A 15,160-nucleotide genomic window follows, 5' to 3' on the forward strand; every position below is an offset into this window, starting at 1 on the left:
GAACTACAGAATTCTCATGAAAGAAACCGAAGAAGACACAAAAAGATGGCAGAGCATTCCATGCTCATGGATTGGAAGAATAAACATTGTTAAACTGTCTATACAGCCTAGAGGAATCTATACTTTCAATGCCAGTCAGAGCAAAATTCCACCAGCATTTTTCAAAGAGCTGGAGCAAACAATCCTAAAATTTGTATGAAACCAGAAGAGACCCTGAATTACTAAGGAAATGTTGAAAAAGAAAAACAAAACTGGGGGCATCACATTGCCTGATTTCAAGCTCTATTAAAAAGCTGTGATCACCAAGACAGCATGGTACTGGCACAAAAACAGACACATAGACCATGGAATAGAGTAGAGAACCCAGATATGGACCCTCAACTCTATGGTCAAGTAATTTTTGACAAAGCAGGAAAAATATACAGTGGAAAAAGACAGTCTCTTCAATAAATGGTGCTGGGAAAATTGGACAGCTATGTATAGAAGAATGAAACTCAACCATTCTCTTACACCATTCACAAAGATAAATTTGAAATGGATAAAAGATCTCAATGTGAAGCCAGAATCTACCAAAATCCTAAAGGAGAACATAGGCAGTAATCTCTTCGACATTGGCCATAGCGACTTCTTTCAAGATATGTCCCCAAAGGCAAAGGAAACAAAAGAGAAAATGAACTTTTGGATCTTCATCAAGATCAAAAGCTTATGCATAGCAAAAGAATCAGTCAACAAAACAAAGAGGCAACCCACAGAATGGGAGAAGATATTCGTAAATGACACTACAGACAAAGGGCTGATATCCAAGATCTATAAAGAACTCCTCAAACTCAACACACATGAAACAGATAATCACATTAAAAAATGGGCAGAAGGGCGCCTGGGTGGCTCAGTGAGTTAAAGCCTCTGCCTTCGGCTCAGGTCATGATCCCGGGGTCCTGGGATGGAGCCCCACATTGGGCTCTCTGCTCAGCAGGAAGCCTGCTTACTCCTCTCTCTCTCTCTCTCTCTCTGCCTGCATCTCTGCCTACTTGTGATCTCTCAAATAAATAAATAAATAAATAAATCTTTTAAAAAAATGGACAGAAGACATGAACAGACACTTCTCCAAAGAAGACATACAAATGGCTAACAGACACATGAAAAAGTGTTCATTATCAGTGGCCATCAGGGAGATGCAAATCAAAGCCACATTGAGATAACACCTTACACCAGTCAGAATGGCCAAAATCAACAAGACAGTAAAAACATATGCTGGAGATGATGTGGAGAATGGGGAATCCTCTCACACTGTTGATGGGAATGCAAGTTGGTACAGCCACTTTGGAAAACAGTGTGGAGATTCCTTAAGAAATTAAAAATAGTGCTACCCTATGACCCTGCAATTGCACTACTGGGTATTTACCTCAAAGATACAGACATAGTGAAAAGAAGGGCTATCTGTACCCCAATATTCATAGCAGCAATTCCACAGTCACCAAACTGCGGATAAAGCCAAGATGCCCTTCAATAGACGAATGGATAAAGAAGATACGTTCCATATATACAATGGAGTATTACGCCTCCATCAGAAAGGATGAATACTCAACTTTTGTATCAACCTGGATGGGCTGGAGGAGATTATGCTGAATGAAGTAAGTCAAGCAAAGAGAGTCAATTATCATATAGTTTCACTTGCTTGTGGAGCTTAAGGAATAACATGGAGGACATGGGGAGATGGAAAGGAAAAGTGCATTGGGGGAAATTGGAGGGGGAGATGAGCCATGAGAGACTGTGGACTTTGAGAAACAAACTGAGGGTTTTGGAGGGGAGGGGGTTGGAAGGTAGGGTGAGCCTGGTGGTGGGTATTAAGGAGGGCCCGTATTACAAGGAATTCTGGGTGTGGTGCATAAGCAATGAATTTTGGAACACTGAAAAATAAAACAAAATAAAATTTAAAAAAAAAGTAATTGGGGGGGGGCACCTGGGTGGCTTAGTCAGTTAAGCATCTGCCTTTGGCTCAGGTCATGATCTCAGGGTCCTGGGATCCAGCCTGCATCAGACTCCCTGCTCACAGCAGCACAGAGTCTGCTTCTTTCTCTGCCCCACCCAACTCATGCTCACTCACTCACACTCTATCTCAAATAAATAAAATCTTTAAAATAAAAAGTCACTGAGAGAACTAAATAAGCTTAAGAAATATAGACAGTCTAACACATGGTAAATGGTCAACAAGTAGTAGCAATTAGCTAATTAACAATAAATTAAGATTTATTGTCTTTTTAAAAAATAATTATAATTTATTTGACACAGAGACAGAACACAAGCAGGGGGAGCAACAGGCAAGGAGAGAGGGAGAAGCAGGCTCCCTGCCGAATAAGGAACTTGAACCAGGGCTTGATCTCAAGATCCCAGGATCATGAGCTGAGTTGAAAGCAGATGCTTAACTGAGCCACCCGGCATCCCAAGAATGGCTGTCTTTGAGTAACTTAGTCAACAAGGGTGGCAGTAATATTCATCATTATCCCAGTGTTGAACATACCTAGGAGCAAAATCCCAACGGAAGCTACTTGACCACAGCTCGGGGCGGGGGTGTGTGTGTTCTAATTGCCCCAGCAACAAAGCAAATAATTCCTCCAAACAGCTGGGCAGCGCTTCAAACCACTATTAGCTACTCGGGACACGAGCACGTAGGGGATGGTTCGGGGTGCACATCAACTCGTTCACATAACAGAACTTAAAAATAGGTATTGGCAAGAAATTATTTCACTCTTAGATCTGGAATTAGGCTCCCTGGAAGACTGGAGGAAAAGACACCTAGAATATCCGCCAGGATGAAAATCCTACATATTAGCGATGAAGAAATTTTTCCATTACTTTCATGCTTCAACCAGCTCTGTTAAAAATAAATGTTGCCGATCACTGCACCTAAACCCCTTGTTGGCTGAAAGACACTTGCCCAAGTCACTGTACTATGTGTAATTTCTTTGTAGTGAGCTAGGTTTTGCGCCACCTGCAATTACTTGATTCCAGCAACAAAGCGATCTTTCCGGGTGCGCCTAAGTTCTAACATACAGAAGGATAACATCTTATGAATTTGCACAGCTTAGAAACGTCATGGACTGGATGACTCCATTCCCAGTTAGATTTTCAATGCCAGATGGTGATTCTGTGCTAAAAGATCAGGTAACCAGGCCCAACCACATGGATTGCAGAACGAGCCCTTTGGCCAAAAGCAGTGGGTTGCAGGTGGGCTGGAGTCCACACAGAGGTGTGCCAGGCTGGTTAGGCAACCAAAGACTGCACCTGCACAAAGGAGAAGGTGGGAGGCCACCGGAGTCTAAAGTCCTTTTTGAGTCCCATTCCCTGCCTTTACTCATTCACCAGAGGGGTGCTGAGCACGTGACGCCACAACACCCGAGGAGGGAATAGCAAGGAGGATTCAGGAGCCTCCCCTTTAGCATCTTGCAAAGGGGGCACGTGGCTGGTATCTGGCAGCATTTCTCACCTCCTTCTCAGAAGACAAGAAACACCTGGAGTGCACATTCCCAGCCCACACAGACCTTCTGAACCAGGAACTGCCAGGGGAAGAGTCTGAGGTCTGCACACACTTTGTACTGTAGTAAAGGATACATAAGGCAGAGTTCTGCAATTGTTGGTTTCTGATCATTTTCCCCCTGGTTTAATGGTTACCTTGGCTAAACAACTAACCCCAAAAGCTTCTCTCTCTGCTACTCTGCATCACATCACTCCTCTGGGTTTTCGTTTTAAAAATAAAAATGGTATATATTTTAGGCATAAAACACAAGGACTTTATATACATATATGAAGTGATTACTAGAGTCAACCTAATTAGGCCTGCCTCGGGCTCACACTAAGGATTTTCAGCGTATACCTGAGAAGAGTTTTGAGCAGGGAAGTGACCTACATTTACATACAGGATCACTTCGCTTGGCCCATGGAGAACGGATTGAAGGAGAGCAGGAGTGGATGTCAGTGGAAAAGAGGGTATTACTGGAGTTAAGAAGAGACAGGTAACACCTGTTCACTGGACAACGTTGAGGTATGAGCAGAAGTTAAAGCCAGTGGGCTTCAAGGGGGGTTAGGTGTGTCAGGGGAAGGCAGGGATCGAAGGTTATCCAGACTTCTGGTCTAAGAAATTCAAAGGATACTGGTGACGTTTACTAAAGAAAGAAACCCTGTAAGAATTGGGAGGACTTGTGTGATATGTTGGTGGAGAGGTGCGTGTGACATACCCAGGTGGAGAGGGACTTGGATAGATGGGTCTGGAGCTCAGAATGGTCTGGGCGGGAACTGTTTAGTAGTATGTATTTGGATAGAGATGGAAATGAAACCTAAGGACTTGGACAAGATCAGGGGCTCAGAGAAATTACGGTATTAGAAGAGTAGGTCTAGTCCTGAGCCCTGAAGACAGCTACCACTTACCACCAGAGCGGAGGAGAGGACAAGGAAACTGGTCAGACATAGGAGTGGGGGAGCGGGCTCCAGGATTCTCTATCCCCTGGTCTTTATGGCCTGGGTAGTCTCCTCCCACATGGAACAGGGCTAACCTGTGTAGCCAATACACAGGTATTGTGGAAATGACAGTGCACAACTGAGGTAGCGGCTATAAAACCTTTTAAGACTTCAGAGAGACATGAGGGGGTGCCTAAAAATGTTGTTCAAATAATAAAACTTTTAAGAGTCTTAAGGCTATTGTCCCTCAGCAGCCTGAGCAGAAGCCCAAGGTAGAAAAGGACTTATCTCAAAGAAATTTGTGGGTGTGACCTTTGCTAATGGAGTGAGGTGGAGCAAGACTCCCAGGAGACACAGTGTTCAAAATAACTACACTGGCAGCACACTACCAGCTTGGACTGAAAAAAGACACACTACAAAATGTAAAGAGGCCTTTGGACCTCCCATACTCTACTGGGTGATAGCAGGCTGAGAAAGCGACGTACGTGTGAATACGGGCTACCTTTTATGGAAAAGGAAAGATGACTCCGAAGATGGAACCAGGAGCCCAGCCTCCAAGGTGGCCCTCAACATTCCCCATCTTCTGGTATTCACACCTTTGGGTATGTCCTTCCCACACTGAATACGACGGCCCTGTGTAAGGAGTCTATTGTGAAGTGACAGTATGTCACCTTTGAGGACAAATCATGAAAGACATTGTACCTTCCAGCATGCTCTCTTGGATTACCCGCTCTGTAGGAAACCAGGTACCATGTCAGGACATTCAAGCAGTCTGATGGAGATGCCTACATGGTGAGGAACTGAGCCTCCTGCCAATCATGTGGATTGCCTCCAATCATGTGGATAAGCCATTGTGTGTGTGTGTGTGTATGGGGGGGGTGGTCCTCTGGCTTCAGTCAGGCTTCCAGATGACTGTAGTGCCACATTATGATGAGATGACCCTCACGAGGGACCCCATGCAAGACCAACCCAGTTCAGCTGCACCCAAGTGCCTGACCCATAAAAACTGGGATATAAGGTTTATTGTTTTAGGATATGTCCTGGGGGTGATTTGTTAAGATATGGCTTAGGGTAATCTGTAGTAGGTCTTGAAGTAATACAAGAGATAATTAATATAAGGAAAGAGACCAAGAATGAGTTCATCAACAGTGAATGAGCCGTTTCAAGGAGAGCGTGGACAATGGTGTCAAATGTTGCAGCATAGCCAAATCCCTCATGCCTGGATGCCAACAGACCCCGTCTAGCCATCCTGAATCTCATGAGTATCTCTTGATCGTAGAAAACAACAAAACCAATCAAAACTCCACTGTACTCAGTGTACTTAGTGTAAGAAAACTAAGAAGTACCTATCATTCTTTTAAAGGACTTCGTTCAAAACATGATTTGAAAGTCTGCAATGCCTCTCAATGACCGTGGATAAGCTGAACTTACCCACTCTCTCAGTGACCTCGTGTGGGCACACCATGCCATTACTGGGCTCTAAGTCGGCCTGACCTGTAGCACCTGGACTACTGGGTATGCTGCAAGCGCTCACACAAGGTGACACGAGACTAAAGCAAAATCTTAAGACAGGGGTGTCTGGTGGCTCGGTCGGTTAAGCATCCAGCTCTTTTGATTCTGGCTCAGGTCATGATCTCGAGTCGTGAGATCCAGCCCCATGTCAGGCTCCGCGCTGGGTGTGGAGCCTACTGGAGATTCTCTCCCTACCTCTCCCCTGTCAGAAAACAACTTTAGAAAAGACTCCAACAACATTTTATCAAAAATGAACACTACCACTACCTCATAGTGATGTTGTAATTTATATCTTAAAAGTATTTTCACGACATCTTATTTTGTGCTCACAACAAACCCTGTGAGCTGGGTGGTGGGTCTGTAAAAAAGGCAAAGACAAGTCATTCCTATTTACCGAGTGAGGAAACTAAGAGGCTTCAGATACTGGACTAGGGTCACACAGTATCTTCATTCATGGTGCAGGTCTTCTGGTGTCAAGTTGAGCACTTTTCCCCAAACACCCAGGCAGCATTTACCAGGGAGGATTCCTCGAGCTTCCTCTTTCTACAAATAATCCCAACATGACTCTAACGTAACCTTCTGCAACGATTTATCTGCCTTGGGCTTTAATGCTGTCTTTTCTGAAGCTGGAACCATGGAACGGGTAAAGGTTCTTTGTCTTCCTTTCGCTTTGGTTCCTGGGCACCTTGAATGTCTTCCCCAGCAGTCCTCAAGAGTGGCGAGACAGCAACGCCATTGCTCAAAACATCCTTCACCAGAAGCTGCCTTCCGACAACCCAAGTCCTTCCAGGAAGAGAAACCAGTCTATCGGTTGAGAGTTATGTTTCATTTTTAAATTCCAAACATCATCTGCTTCATCATCTTCCTTAATCACATTTGTAGCTGCTTCCTAAATTTCAATGTACGCTTAGAGACCTAAACTTTACAAATACTGAGTATATTCAAATGTGCTTGCTGTGGACTCAGAAGGCTTACCACAAAGACCTTCTGGAAAGGTGAGTGGCACCAGCAGCCTCTGAACAGAATTCCCCTGAGGAAGAAAACCCTCACATGGAATGCATAGCAACGATATTAAAAACACTGGCTTGTGTGTGTAGAGTGGCACTTTACAGGTCTTGTCTAATTTAATCCTCAAAAGAATCCTATGAGGTCAGACAAAGTTCTGTTTAAAAATCAGACACTGTCACGTGGTCACACGGGTGTAACACCTTTATATCCTAAAGGGCAAAAAATAATTCCTAAATCCTAATGCCTCTCAGCAGCCACCATCTCCTCAGAGGGTTGGTCTGTAGGGATCTGACCCAAATTTGGTGTTTTTCACACATTTTCAAGCCTGTGTTTTGCCATTCCCCATCAGTGCACATTTTATTCTATTTTCAGTGGATGCAGAGTGTTAGGGAACAGAAATAAGTGCATTTTTGGCTCAGAGACACTCGAGACATTTCCAGATTTCCTCAGTCTGCCTCCAAGGCTCCAATGCCACTTCTATCATACTCATCTAAAAGAGGATACAAGAAACTACATCTCAAACTTGTCTTTGCTTCTAATTTTCTCCCATCAGGATCAGTGTAAGAAGGTAAGAAATGAAGACCTGATCTATTCTGAAGTAGCAATTAGAAGAGCCAAAATTTGCTACCAGAGATCTGTGTCTATCCACCTAGGTATCTATACAGATACATTTACATCTATAGATATTTTAAACCTGTATTTCTTGAAAACCACCTCAGCAAGTGTGATCAGCTTACTTCTAGTTCCCGCACAGTGACAGAACCACAGAGGTAGGCAGCCATGTGAGAAATGCTAGAGCCAGGAGTAAGACCATCAGCCAATCCCAAAGAAGACATTCAGAGTCACGATTCCCAGGACTTCTGCCATGACCATGGGCTTTAAACCATTCTACTACTTCCTGGAGGTCAAATGGCTGAGCCTCGTAACCGAGCTCCTTCTTGGCCTTCTCTAGGCTAAAGTAATGTGTGATGCCAGTTTTGTAAACTTCTGCGCGGGTGAGGAAGGGCTGGAAGTTGTAGAGTTGACCCAAGATGGTGTGAACCACTTCTGTCAGGAACGCAAAGCAGTAGATGAGGGTCAGCGGCAGGCGGACAGATGGGAACGGGTAGCCTAGGCCCTCAACCAAAGGCCGGAAGAACTCGAAGTTGTTCACAGGCCTGCCATCTGAAATGAAGTAGGGCTGCCCAGAGGCAATGTGGCCCTTGCCAGCTTTCAGAGCCTCTGAGGCCAGAATATGAGCCTGTACCAAGTTATCCACATGGACAAATTCAACCAGGCTCCCAGGATCCCCATACACAAACTTGAACAGACCCCTCTCGATGTAGCTCACTATCCTGGGAAGGTGCCTCTGTTCTCCAGGCCCATAGATGCCAGCCGCCCGCAGAGCACAGGTTCGTAAGACGCCATCACTTCTGACCAGGCTGGTACCATTGGCCTCCAGCACCTTCTTCTCTGCAATAGATTTGGTCCGAGAGTAGTGATCGGGATGGAGGTGAAGAGGTAGGTAAGGCAGAGACTCATCTCCATTTCTGATAACTTGACCTCCAAAGATGACATTGAAAGTGCTGGTGTAAACGATTCTTGGTACCCCTCTCCTCCTGCAGACCTGGAGGATGTTGTCTGTGCCCCCAACGTTGACTTCTTCAATCAGGCTCCGATTCAGCTGCTCCCGCCCGGACATGCCGTAAGAGGCAACATGGAACACACACGTGACATCCACATCCTCGAAGGCTTTCTCCACGGCAGAGAGGTGGCGAATGTCTCCACGGATAAACTTGATTCCCTCGGGAATGGAATGAACGGGGCTGCTGATGTCAAACAGAATCACATGAAATCCTTTCTGGCTCAGAGCACAGCCCAGGCTGAAATGAGAAGCAAGTCAGATCGAATCACTGGTAAGCTATGCCTGAGGAAAAGTGCGTAAGATAATTTTACCAATTGATGTAGGGCTGATCCACGTCTTCTAGGCTTATCCTGAGTCCCTCCCCTTACATGCTCACAGGTGCAACCCTTACTTCTGTAAGTAAATATGCAAAGATTCAAAACTGGGGAGCCACACATCTCCTCGGATTATACTGAGAAGCTTGATCTTCTGATACCATGGCATCTACATGTTCCATATTTCCCCCTCTGTTTTAGAAACTACCACCTGTTCTTTGGCATATTTATGAATGATAAAGTTGCAAAAGAATAACTATTATTGTCACATGATTTGGTGACACCAGTTATCTCCCTAATTTGATATGTTTACAAAGAATTTGTCTTAAAGTAGAATACATCTGTAGTTCCGAATTTCAGCAACCACACAGTGGGCAACCTAATTCATTTCTGGTTTAACACTATTTCAACATGTAGAAGCTGATACTGTATTAATGTCAGCAACTATCAGGGAAATAATTCCATGGGCATGGGTGACTGAGGCACTGACCGGAAACCAAAATAGCCACCTCCTCCGGTAATGAGGACAGTTTCCTTTGGGGATTTTTGGAAGTCCATGTGTGGCAGTCAAAAGATCACTGGACCTGTAAGAAAGAAATATGCAACAGTGTTACTCAACCCTTCCGAGCCTACTGCTACATCAAAAAAGGGGCGCTGATGATAAGCTCAGAGGCTTACAAAGCCCCAGCAAAAAGCCCTATACGATGGGCTCTCCATGACCCCATTTCTCCAATCACCTAATCTTCAAGCTCTAGAGTCTGGTGATGGGCTGTTCTATTACGTTTCCACATACCATGATTACCCCTCTCAAGGGCACAGGGTTGCAAAAAGCCTGACAAGTTCTTCCGGCTGAGCGTGCTAAGGACATCAGATGGCCGGGAAAGCTAACCAGTCCATCTTGCAGCAATCGGTTGGTGGGAAGGCCACTGAAGCTATTTCCAAACACAGTGCATGTCAGTCAGAGACACTTCACCCCTGACTTCTTCCCTTCAACATTTAGGTCTGCTTGAATGTCATCTGCTCAATCAGAGACGCTCGAGCTCTCCTCACCTTCAATATTGCTTTGTTTCTTCATGGTACATTTCGCAACCTAACATTATCTGTTGACTTTTCCTTTAACCACTGCTCTCCTTCCAACAGAGCGTTAAGTTCCGTGAGAACTAAGACCGTCTACCTTTTCCACTGGGGAGTCTGGACCACCACCTATCACGTCGCAGACGCTCAACCAGTATCCGGTCAAATTACGGAGGACGGGGACCACTGTGAAATACACCCAGCTCAGTAAGACCATGGGCTCAAGTGACACAGAGCCCCGAGGTGTCTAAGACTCATCATCAGGTTTGTCAAGAAACACTGCAATTTTCATTTAACTTCTCTTCTAACAGATTCTGGGTCATGGGATGAAAACAACTAAGAGTTAAATGAGACAGAATCCCTGCTCTCTGGAAGTTAGGATGGAGAGAGAGCCTTTTGCAAATACCTAAACTATGAGGCCAAAGGAGAAAATAAGATTATTTATACGACGGTGTAAACACGGTGTAAACAATGTACTGTGGGAGTACCTGGGTGGGTGTCGGGAGAAATCTGGAGGGTGTCTGAGAGAAGACTTCACTGAGGGGTGAATCAGGACAGCAGGGAGTTCTCGGTGGGCTGAGACCCCCAGGCAAGTTACCACATGCTGAGGGAGCATCATTAAGGAAAGGAACACCAACAGGCAGGCCATATGGTGGGTCTGTGGCTGGTAGGCAAACTGAAGCCAAAGCAGGGTGCTGGTGTTTAAGGTGGGAAGGAGGGCCTGGGGCCACCTCTGAGTTCCTGGATGGGTGGGGGGTGGGGTGGGGAGTGTACATTCTATTCTGTGAGCAGCTGAAAGCCTTTTATGTTTACTGAACAGGCCTGTTCCCTTTGGTCCTTGCTAAAGGTCAAGCTCTTCCTGGAGGGAGGGAGTCTGGAAACAGTGAAGAATCTCAGGTAAAGGTGATGGGACTGGGCTAGAGGCTCATCTGTGAGAAAGAAATGCCAGGGAGCAGCGCTGACAACAGGACGGGAGCTGGCGAGGGACTTACAGCCCAGTGGGCAGCGTCCAGGTAAAGTCTGAAGTGTGCAGTCATTCACTGAAATAGCACACACAGGTGTTTCAAAATGTTCCATTTGGTTAACAGATGTTCTATTTTGATTAACAGGATGCCAGATAACAAAGTTGAAGATATTCTTAATATCGCCACAAGCATTCCATGAGAAGGGATTCAGAAAATGCACCAGGCCTCAGAGTCCATTTAAGAAAACTGAGACAGGTTAAAGCCTCTGCCTTCGGCTCAGGTCATGGTCTTAGGGTCCTGGGATCGAACCCCACATGGGCTCTCTGCTCGGCAGGGAGCCTGCTTCCTCCTCTCTCTCTGCCTGCCTCTCTGCCTACTTGTGATCCCTGTCTGTCAAATAAATAAATAAAATCTTAAAAAAAAAAAAGAAAGAAAGAAAACTGCAACAGAAATTCTTCCTAATCTCTAATTATTCTTTGTTTTTAAAACTGCACATTCCGGTGCAGTCACAGGACCACAATGTGGTGATTGTGCACATGGGCACATCAGTCACGCTGGGAACGTACCAGTTCAAATTATTAACGCGTCAGAGTACCTGCCAGGTCTACTCACGTTACTCCTCATTACCCTGAACTCATTCCATAATGATCTGAAGCAAGAACTTGGATACTGACCTGATCAGGACGGTCAGGCAAGAAAGGTGTCGATGAGTAAGGAAAAAGCAATGATTAGCAAGACAAACAGCAAGGAAAAGAAGCCTAACCACCAGGGGGGCAAAACCCAGCTCCTCCCTCCCTAGCTCCCTGTATCAATAAGCACAGAAAAAAAATGCAGTAGACACGTTTCTCAGAAAACTGCAAGGTACTCCTCAGAACACTATGCCGCAAGGGAGAAGAGCAGACACCCTTTTTCTTCAACCAGCTGCCTGATTTTTACCCACTTTATGGCTTCTCCTTTATTAATTAGTTACCATCTGATTCCTGCGGGGGCTGGGCACTCATGCCACCGTTGATGTTGATGATGTTGATAGTCACAATCGCTTTAAGGCTCTTTCAAAACCCAGCTTCGTGACTAACCGCCTTCCTCTGGGTGGAGGGTAGAAGGTCACATCTGACCTGAGCACTCGTTCTAGTGGATATGGGTTAAAGTTAAGTACATGATCGAGGAAAAGGAATCTTAATTACAAACAGGAAAAAATGAAATTTAAATCCGCCTGACCTCTTGATAATACTAAGATAAAAGTGAGGGTAATAAAGTTGATATCGCACAGGGAAGTTATGAGAAAACTCATAAAAATGACTATGGGTACTTTAGATTTACAAAGACCTAATTAAATGCTAAAGATCAGTAATAAGAACCTTAGATTACCCACACAGCTCCTTTATCCCTGGAGTTCGAGTATCATGATGAGGCTACTAACCCTCTGGTATTATAATGCAATATACAAATCTACGTGCCCCTGGAGCCCAGAGCAGAAAGGAGAATGGAAGACTGCTTTCATAAAAATAAAATTTTACTGTGTTTGCTTCAAGGATGATAAAAACAGCTTCAAGTGGTTTAACTCTGTGGTGGTATGTTTTAAATTACTATGCAAGTACTACCTAGAGGCAAAACGGAACAGTGTTCTTCCTGTATCGAGATCAGGAAAATACACTGAGGCCAGACGGTTTAGAAATAGTGGTTCAAATTCCATTCGGGATCCGAAAACTATTCGTGCTTAATATCAAGCAGTTAAAACTATAAAGATTAAGTTAGTAAAGATAAGGGGAGTAACTCTGACACAGGTAAAAGAGATGTGAGGTGTACAACCTAAAAGGCCAGATACACTTGGGAAGAAAATTAGCTGAGGGCATAGTGCTACGTGGAAAGTCCATATACCCCAGGGGGACAGCATCATGGTGACCCAAGGCTGGGGGCTGGGTGAAATAAGATGTTGGTCAAGTGTACACATTTCCAGTAAGGACAGAATGAGTTCTGGGGTCCCAATACATAGCAGTATACCAGACTACAGCCCACAACACCCTACTACATACTTGAAAGTTGACAAGCCTAGAACCTTAAGAGCTCAGCGCAATGCGCGCACGCGCGCGCGCGTGCGCGCGCGCGCACACACACACACACACACACACACACACACAACACTAATTATGTGAGGTGCCTGAGATGTTGACAAACCTTACTGTGATCATCATTTCACAGTATAACAAACCATCACATTGCACACCTTAAAACTACAGAGTTATGGGACGCCTGGGTGGCTCAGCAGGTTAAAGCCCCTGCCTTCAGCTCAGGTCATGGTCTCAGGGTCCTGGGATCGAGCCCCACATTGGGCTCTCTGCTCAGCGGGGAGTCGGCTTCCCCACCCCACCCCCTGCCTGCCTCTCTGCCTACTTGTGATCTCCGTCTGTCAAATACATAAATAAAATCTTTAAAACAAACAAACAAACAAACAAACTACAAGTTATGTCAATTATCTCCATTAACTGGAAGGAAAAAAAAATCTTAAACTCCTCACCCAGAACTGGTTCTCAGTGGCTGCGCTAGTGGCTGAGCTAGACCCAGGGCTTGAAGCCAGATGGGCAGCACTCCCCAGCCTAGGTTTTTTGTTTGTTTTTTGATATTTACTTCTTTCGGGGGGGGGGGGGGGAGGGAGAGGGGGATGGCGCTGGGGCAGGGGGGAGGAGCGAGAGGAGGAGAAACTCAAGTAGACTTTGCACTGAGTTCAGAGCCCACGCAGGGCTCAGTCGCACCACCCCCAGTTCAGAGCGCAGGGACCGAGAGTCCAAACGCACTGCGCCCCCCACGGGCGCCCGCGAACCCCCAAGGCTGGGCTCTTCGGGAGGCGAGGGGCCGCCCCCGGGGCTGGGGCCATGCGGCGGGCCATTACCTGCCACCTTCACAGCGTCCGTGACGGCCGGCACCTGTGCCGCTACCACGCACCGCTCGCCCCTGACGTTCTGTTCAAATTTCCCTCTTTACAAGACAGACGTTCAGTGTGAGCGCGAACCTCACATTCCCACTCGGGATGGGGAACCAGCAGCGCCGGCCCCCAGGGCAGGTGGGATTCCCAGGACCCCTGGGAGGAGAAGGAACCGGCACGTCCAGCCAGACGGGCCTGCGGGGAACTCGGGGCCGGCGCTGCTCTGGTAAAACAAACAAACAAACAAGGAAAAACAAAACAGAAGCCAGCGGCCGGGGCCCGTTCTCGGAAGCCGCGGCGCTCCGCGAGTCCGACCGGGAGCTGGGAGGGGGCGGGGGTTCCCGCCATCACCGGGGCGCCCTCCTCGGCGCCTGCCCCCCCCCCCCCCGGCCCCGCCCCCGCCCCGCAAGCCCCGGGCCGGCCGCCGCGCGCAGCCGCTCTCGGCGCCCCCCGCGCCCCCGCCCCCGCCCCCGCCCCCGGCGCACTCACGGCGGCGCCCGCCGGCAGCACCCGCGCACCGCGACCGGCCACAAGCCCAGGCCTCGCGAGCCCGCCGCCGCCGCCGCCCCCGCGCCCGGCCCGCGGCGGAGCCACTTCCGGCCTCTCTAGGAAGGCGGGAGGCCTCGGCGTCTCTACGATGCGCAGGTTTCCCGTCGGTGCGCACCCGCGCTGGGCCGCTCGCTGGGCCGGGGTTGCTCCCCGAATGTCCCCTGCGTGCCCCGTCCGACTGTTGCAGCTTCAGGGGGCACGTCTACGCTTACCGCCACCTCCAATTTCGGCTTTTAGACGTCTGCCTCCGTCTTTGTGTACCCACAGTGCGGAGCACAGTGCCTGGTTAATGCGGGGAAGGGTGGGGAGGGTGTCTCAGCCCGGTCAGGAGGGCTTGGATGGCTGATGGCTGTTGGGGGGAAGGATGACGATGAGGCTCCCGAAGACTCCTGAATATTCACTCTGCATGTCTCTTTTTAACCCTCCATCTCCGAGTTTCCACATTTATGTGTGTCCGTATGTTTTCCGGGTGTCCCTGATTTTCCCAGTTCCAGTAGGTGTGAAGGGGTGGCAGTGGGACACCAGGTGTGTCTGCTGCACGCCGGAATCCTGTAAGGCTGTGCGTTTAAAGGATGCTCCACACCGAGGTGGCTGAGGAGTGGGCTTTCTCTCCAGTCGCTGTTATTTCCTTGGGCACAGCTCCTCAAATGTCTCCTGGGAAAGTGGCTTATCATATGAGCCCTGAAGAATGAGTAGGAGGTGGCCCAAGAAGAGAAGAAAGGAACATTTTGGTGGAAGATGT

The 15,160-nt window shown here is 47.3% G+C and overlaps 1 protein-coding gene and 1 long non-coding RNA gene across 10 annotated transcripts; one reads left to right on the top strand and one right to left on the bottom strand.

Annotated features, from left to right (window-relative positions):
• Positions 1-6,232: 6,232 nt before the first annotated feature.
• SDR42E1 (short chain dehydrogenase/reductase family 42E, member 1) lies at positions 6,233-14,430 on the bottom strand. Of its 8 annotated transcripts, none has more exons than XM_059381698.1 (5): positions 14,359-14,427; positions 13,837-13,922; positions 11,920-12,077; positions 9,401-9,494; positions 6,233-8,834 (listed from the first exon to the last, which is right to left on the bottom strand). In XM_059381698.1, the coding sequence occupies exons 4-5, from the start codon at positions 9,466-9,468 to the stop codon at positions 7,712-7,714; spliced, it is 1,191 nt and encodes a 396-aa protein (XP_059237681.1). In that variant the 5' UTR covers positions 9,469-9,494; positions 11,920-12,077; positions 13,837-13,922; positions 14,359-14,427; the 3' UTR covers positions 6,233-7,711. The 8 variants fall into 8 exon arrangements, with proteins under 8 accessions (XP_059237681.1, XP_059237679.1, XP_059237680.1 ...); XM_059381696.1 differs by having other exon boundaries at positions 13,837-14,092; positions 14,359-14,425; XM_059381697.1 differs by lacking the exon at positions 14,359-14,427 and adding an exon at positions 10,085-10,170 and having other exon boundaries at positions 13,837-14,264.
• LOC132005010 (uncharacterized) lies at positions 8,776-11,599 on the top strand. 2 transcript variants are annotated; one of them, XR_009400699.1, is made up of 4 exons: positions 8,776-8,867; positions 10,051-10,248; positions 10,805-10,997; positions 11,094-11,599. It is a non-coding gene; the product is annotated as an uncharacterized LOC132005010 (long non-coding RNA). The 2 variants fall into 2 exon arrangements; XR_009400700.1 differs by having other exon boundaries at positions 10,832-10,997.
• Positions 14,431-15,160: the final 730 nt, after the last annotated feature.

Source organism: Mustela nigripes, chromosome 17 (assembly GCF_022355385.1).
Source record: "Mustela nigripes isolate SB6536 chromosome 17, MUSNIG.SB6536, whole genome shotgun sequence".
In the NCBI taxonomy this organism is placed as follows: Eukaryota; Metazoa; Chordata; class Mammalia; order Carnivora; family Mustelidae; genus Mustela; species Mustela nigripes.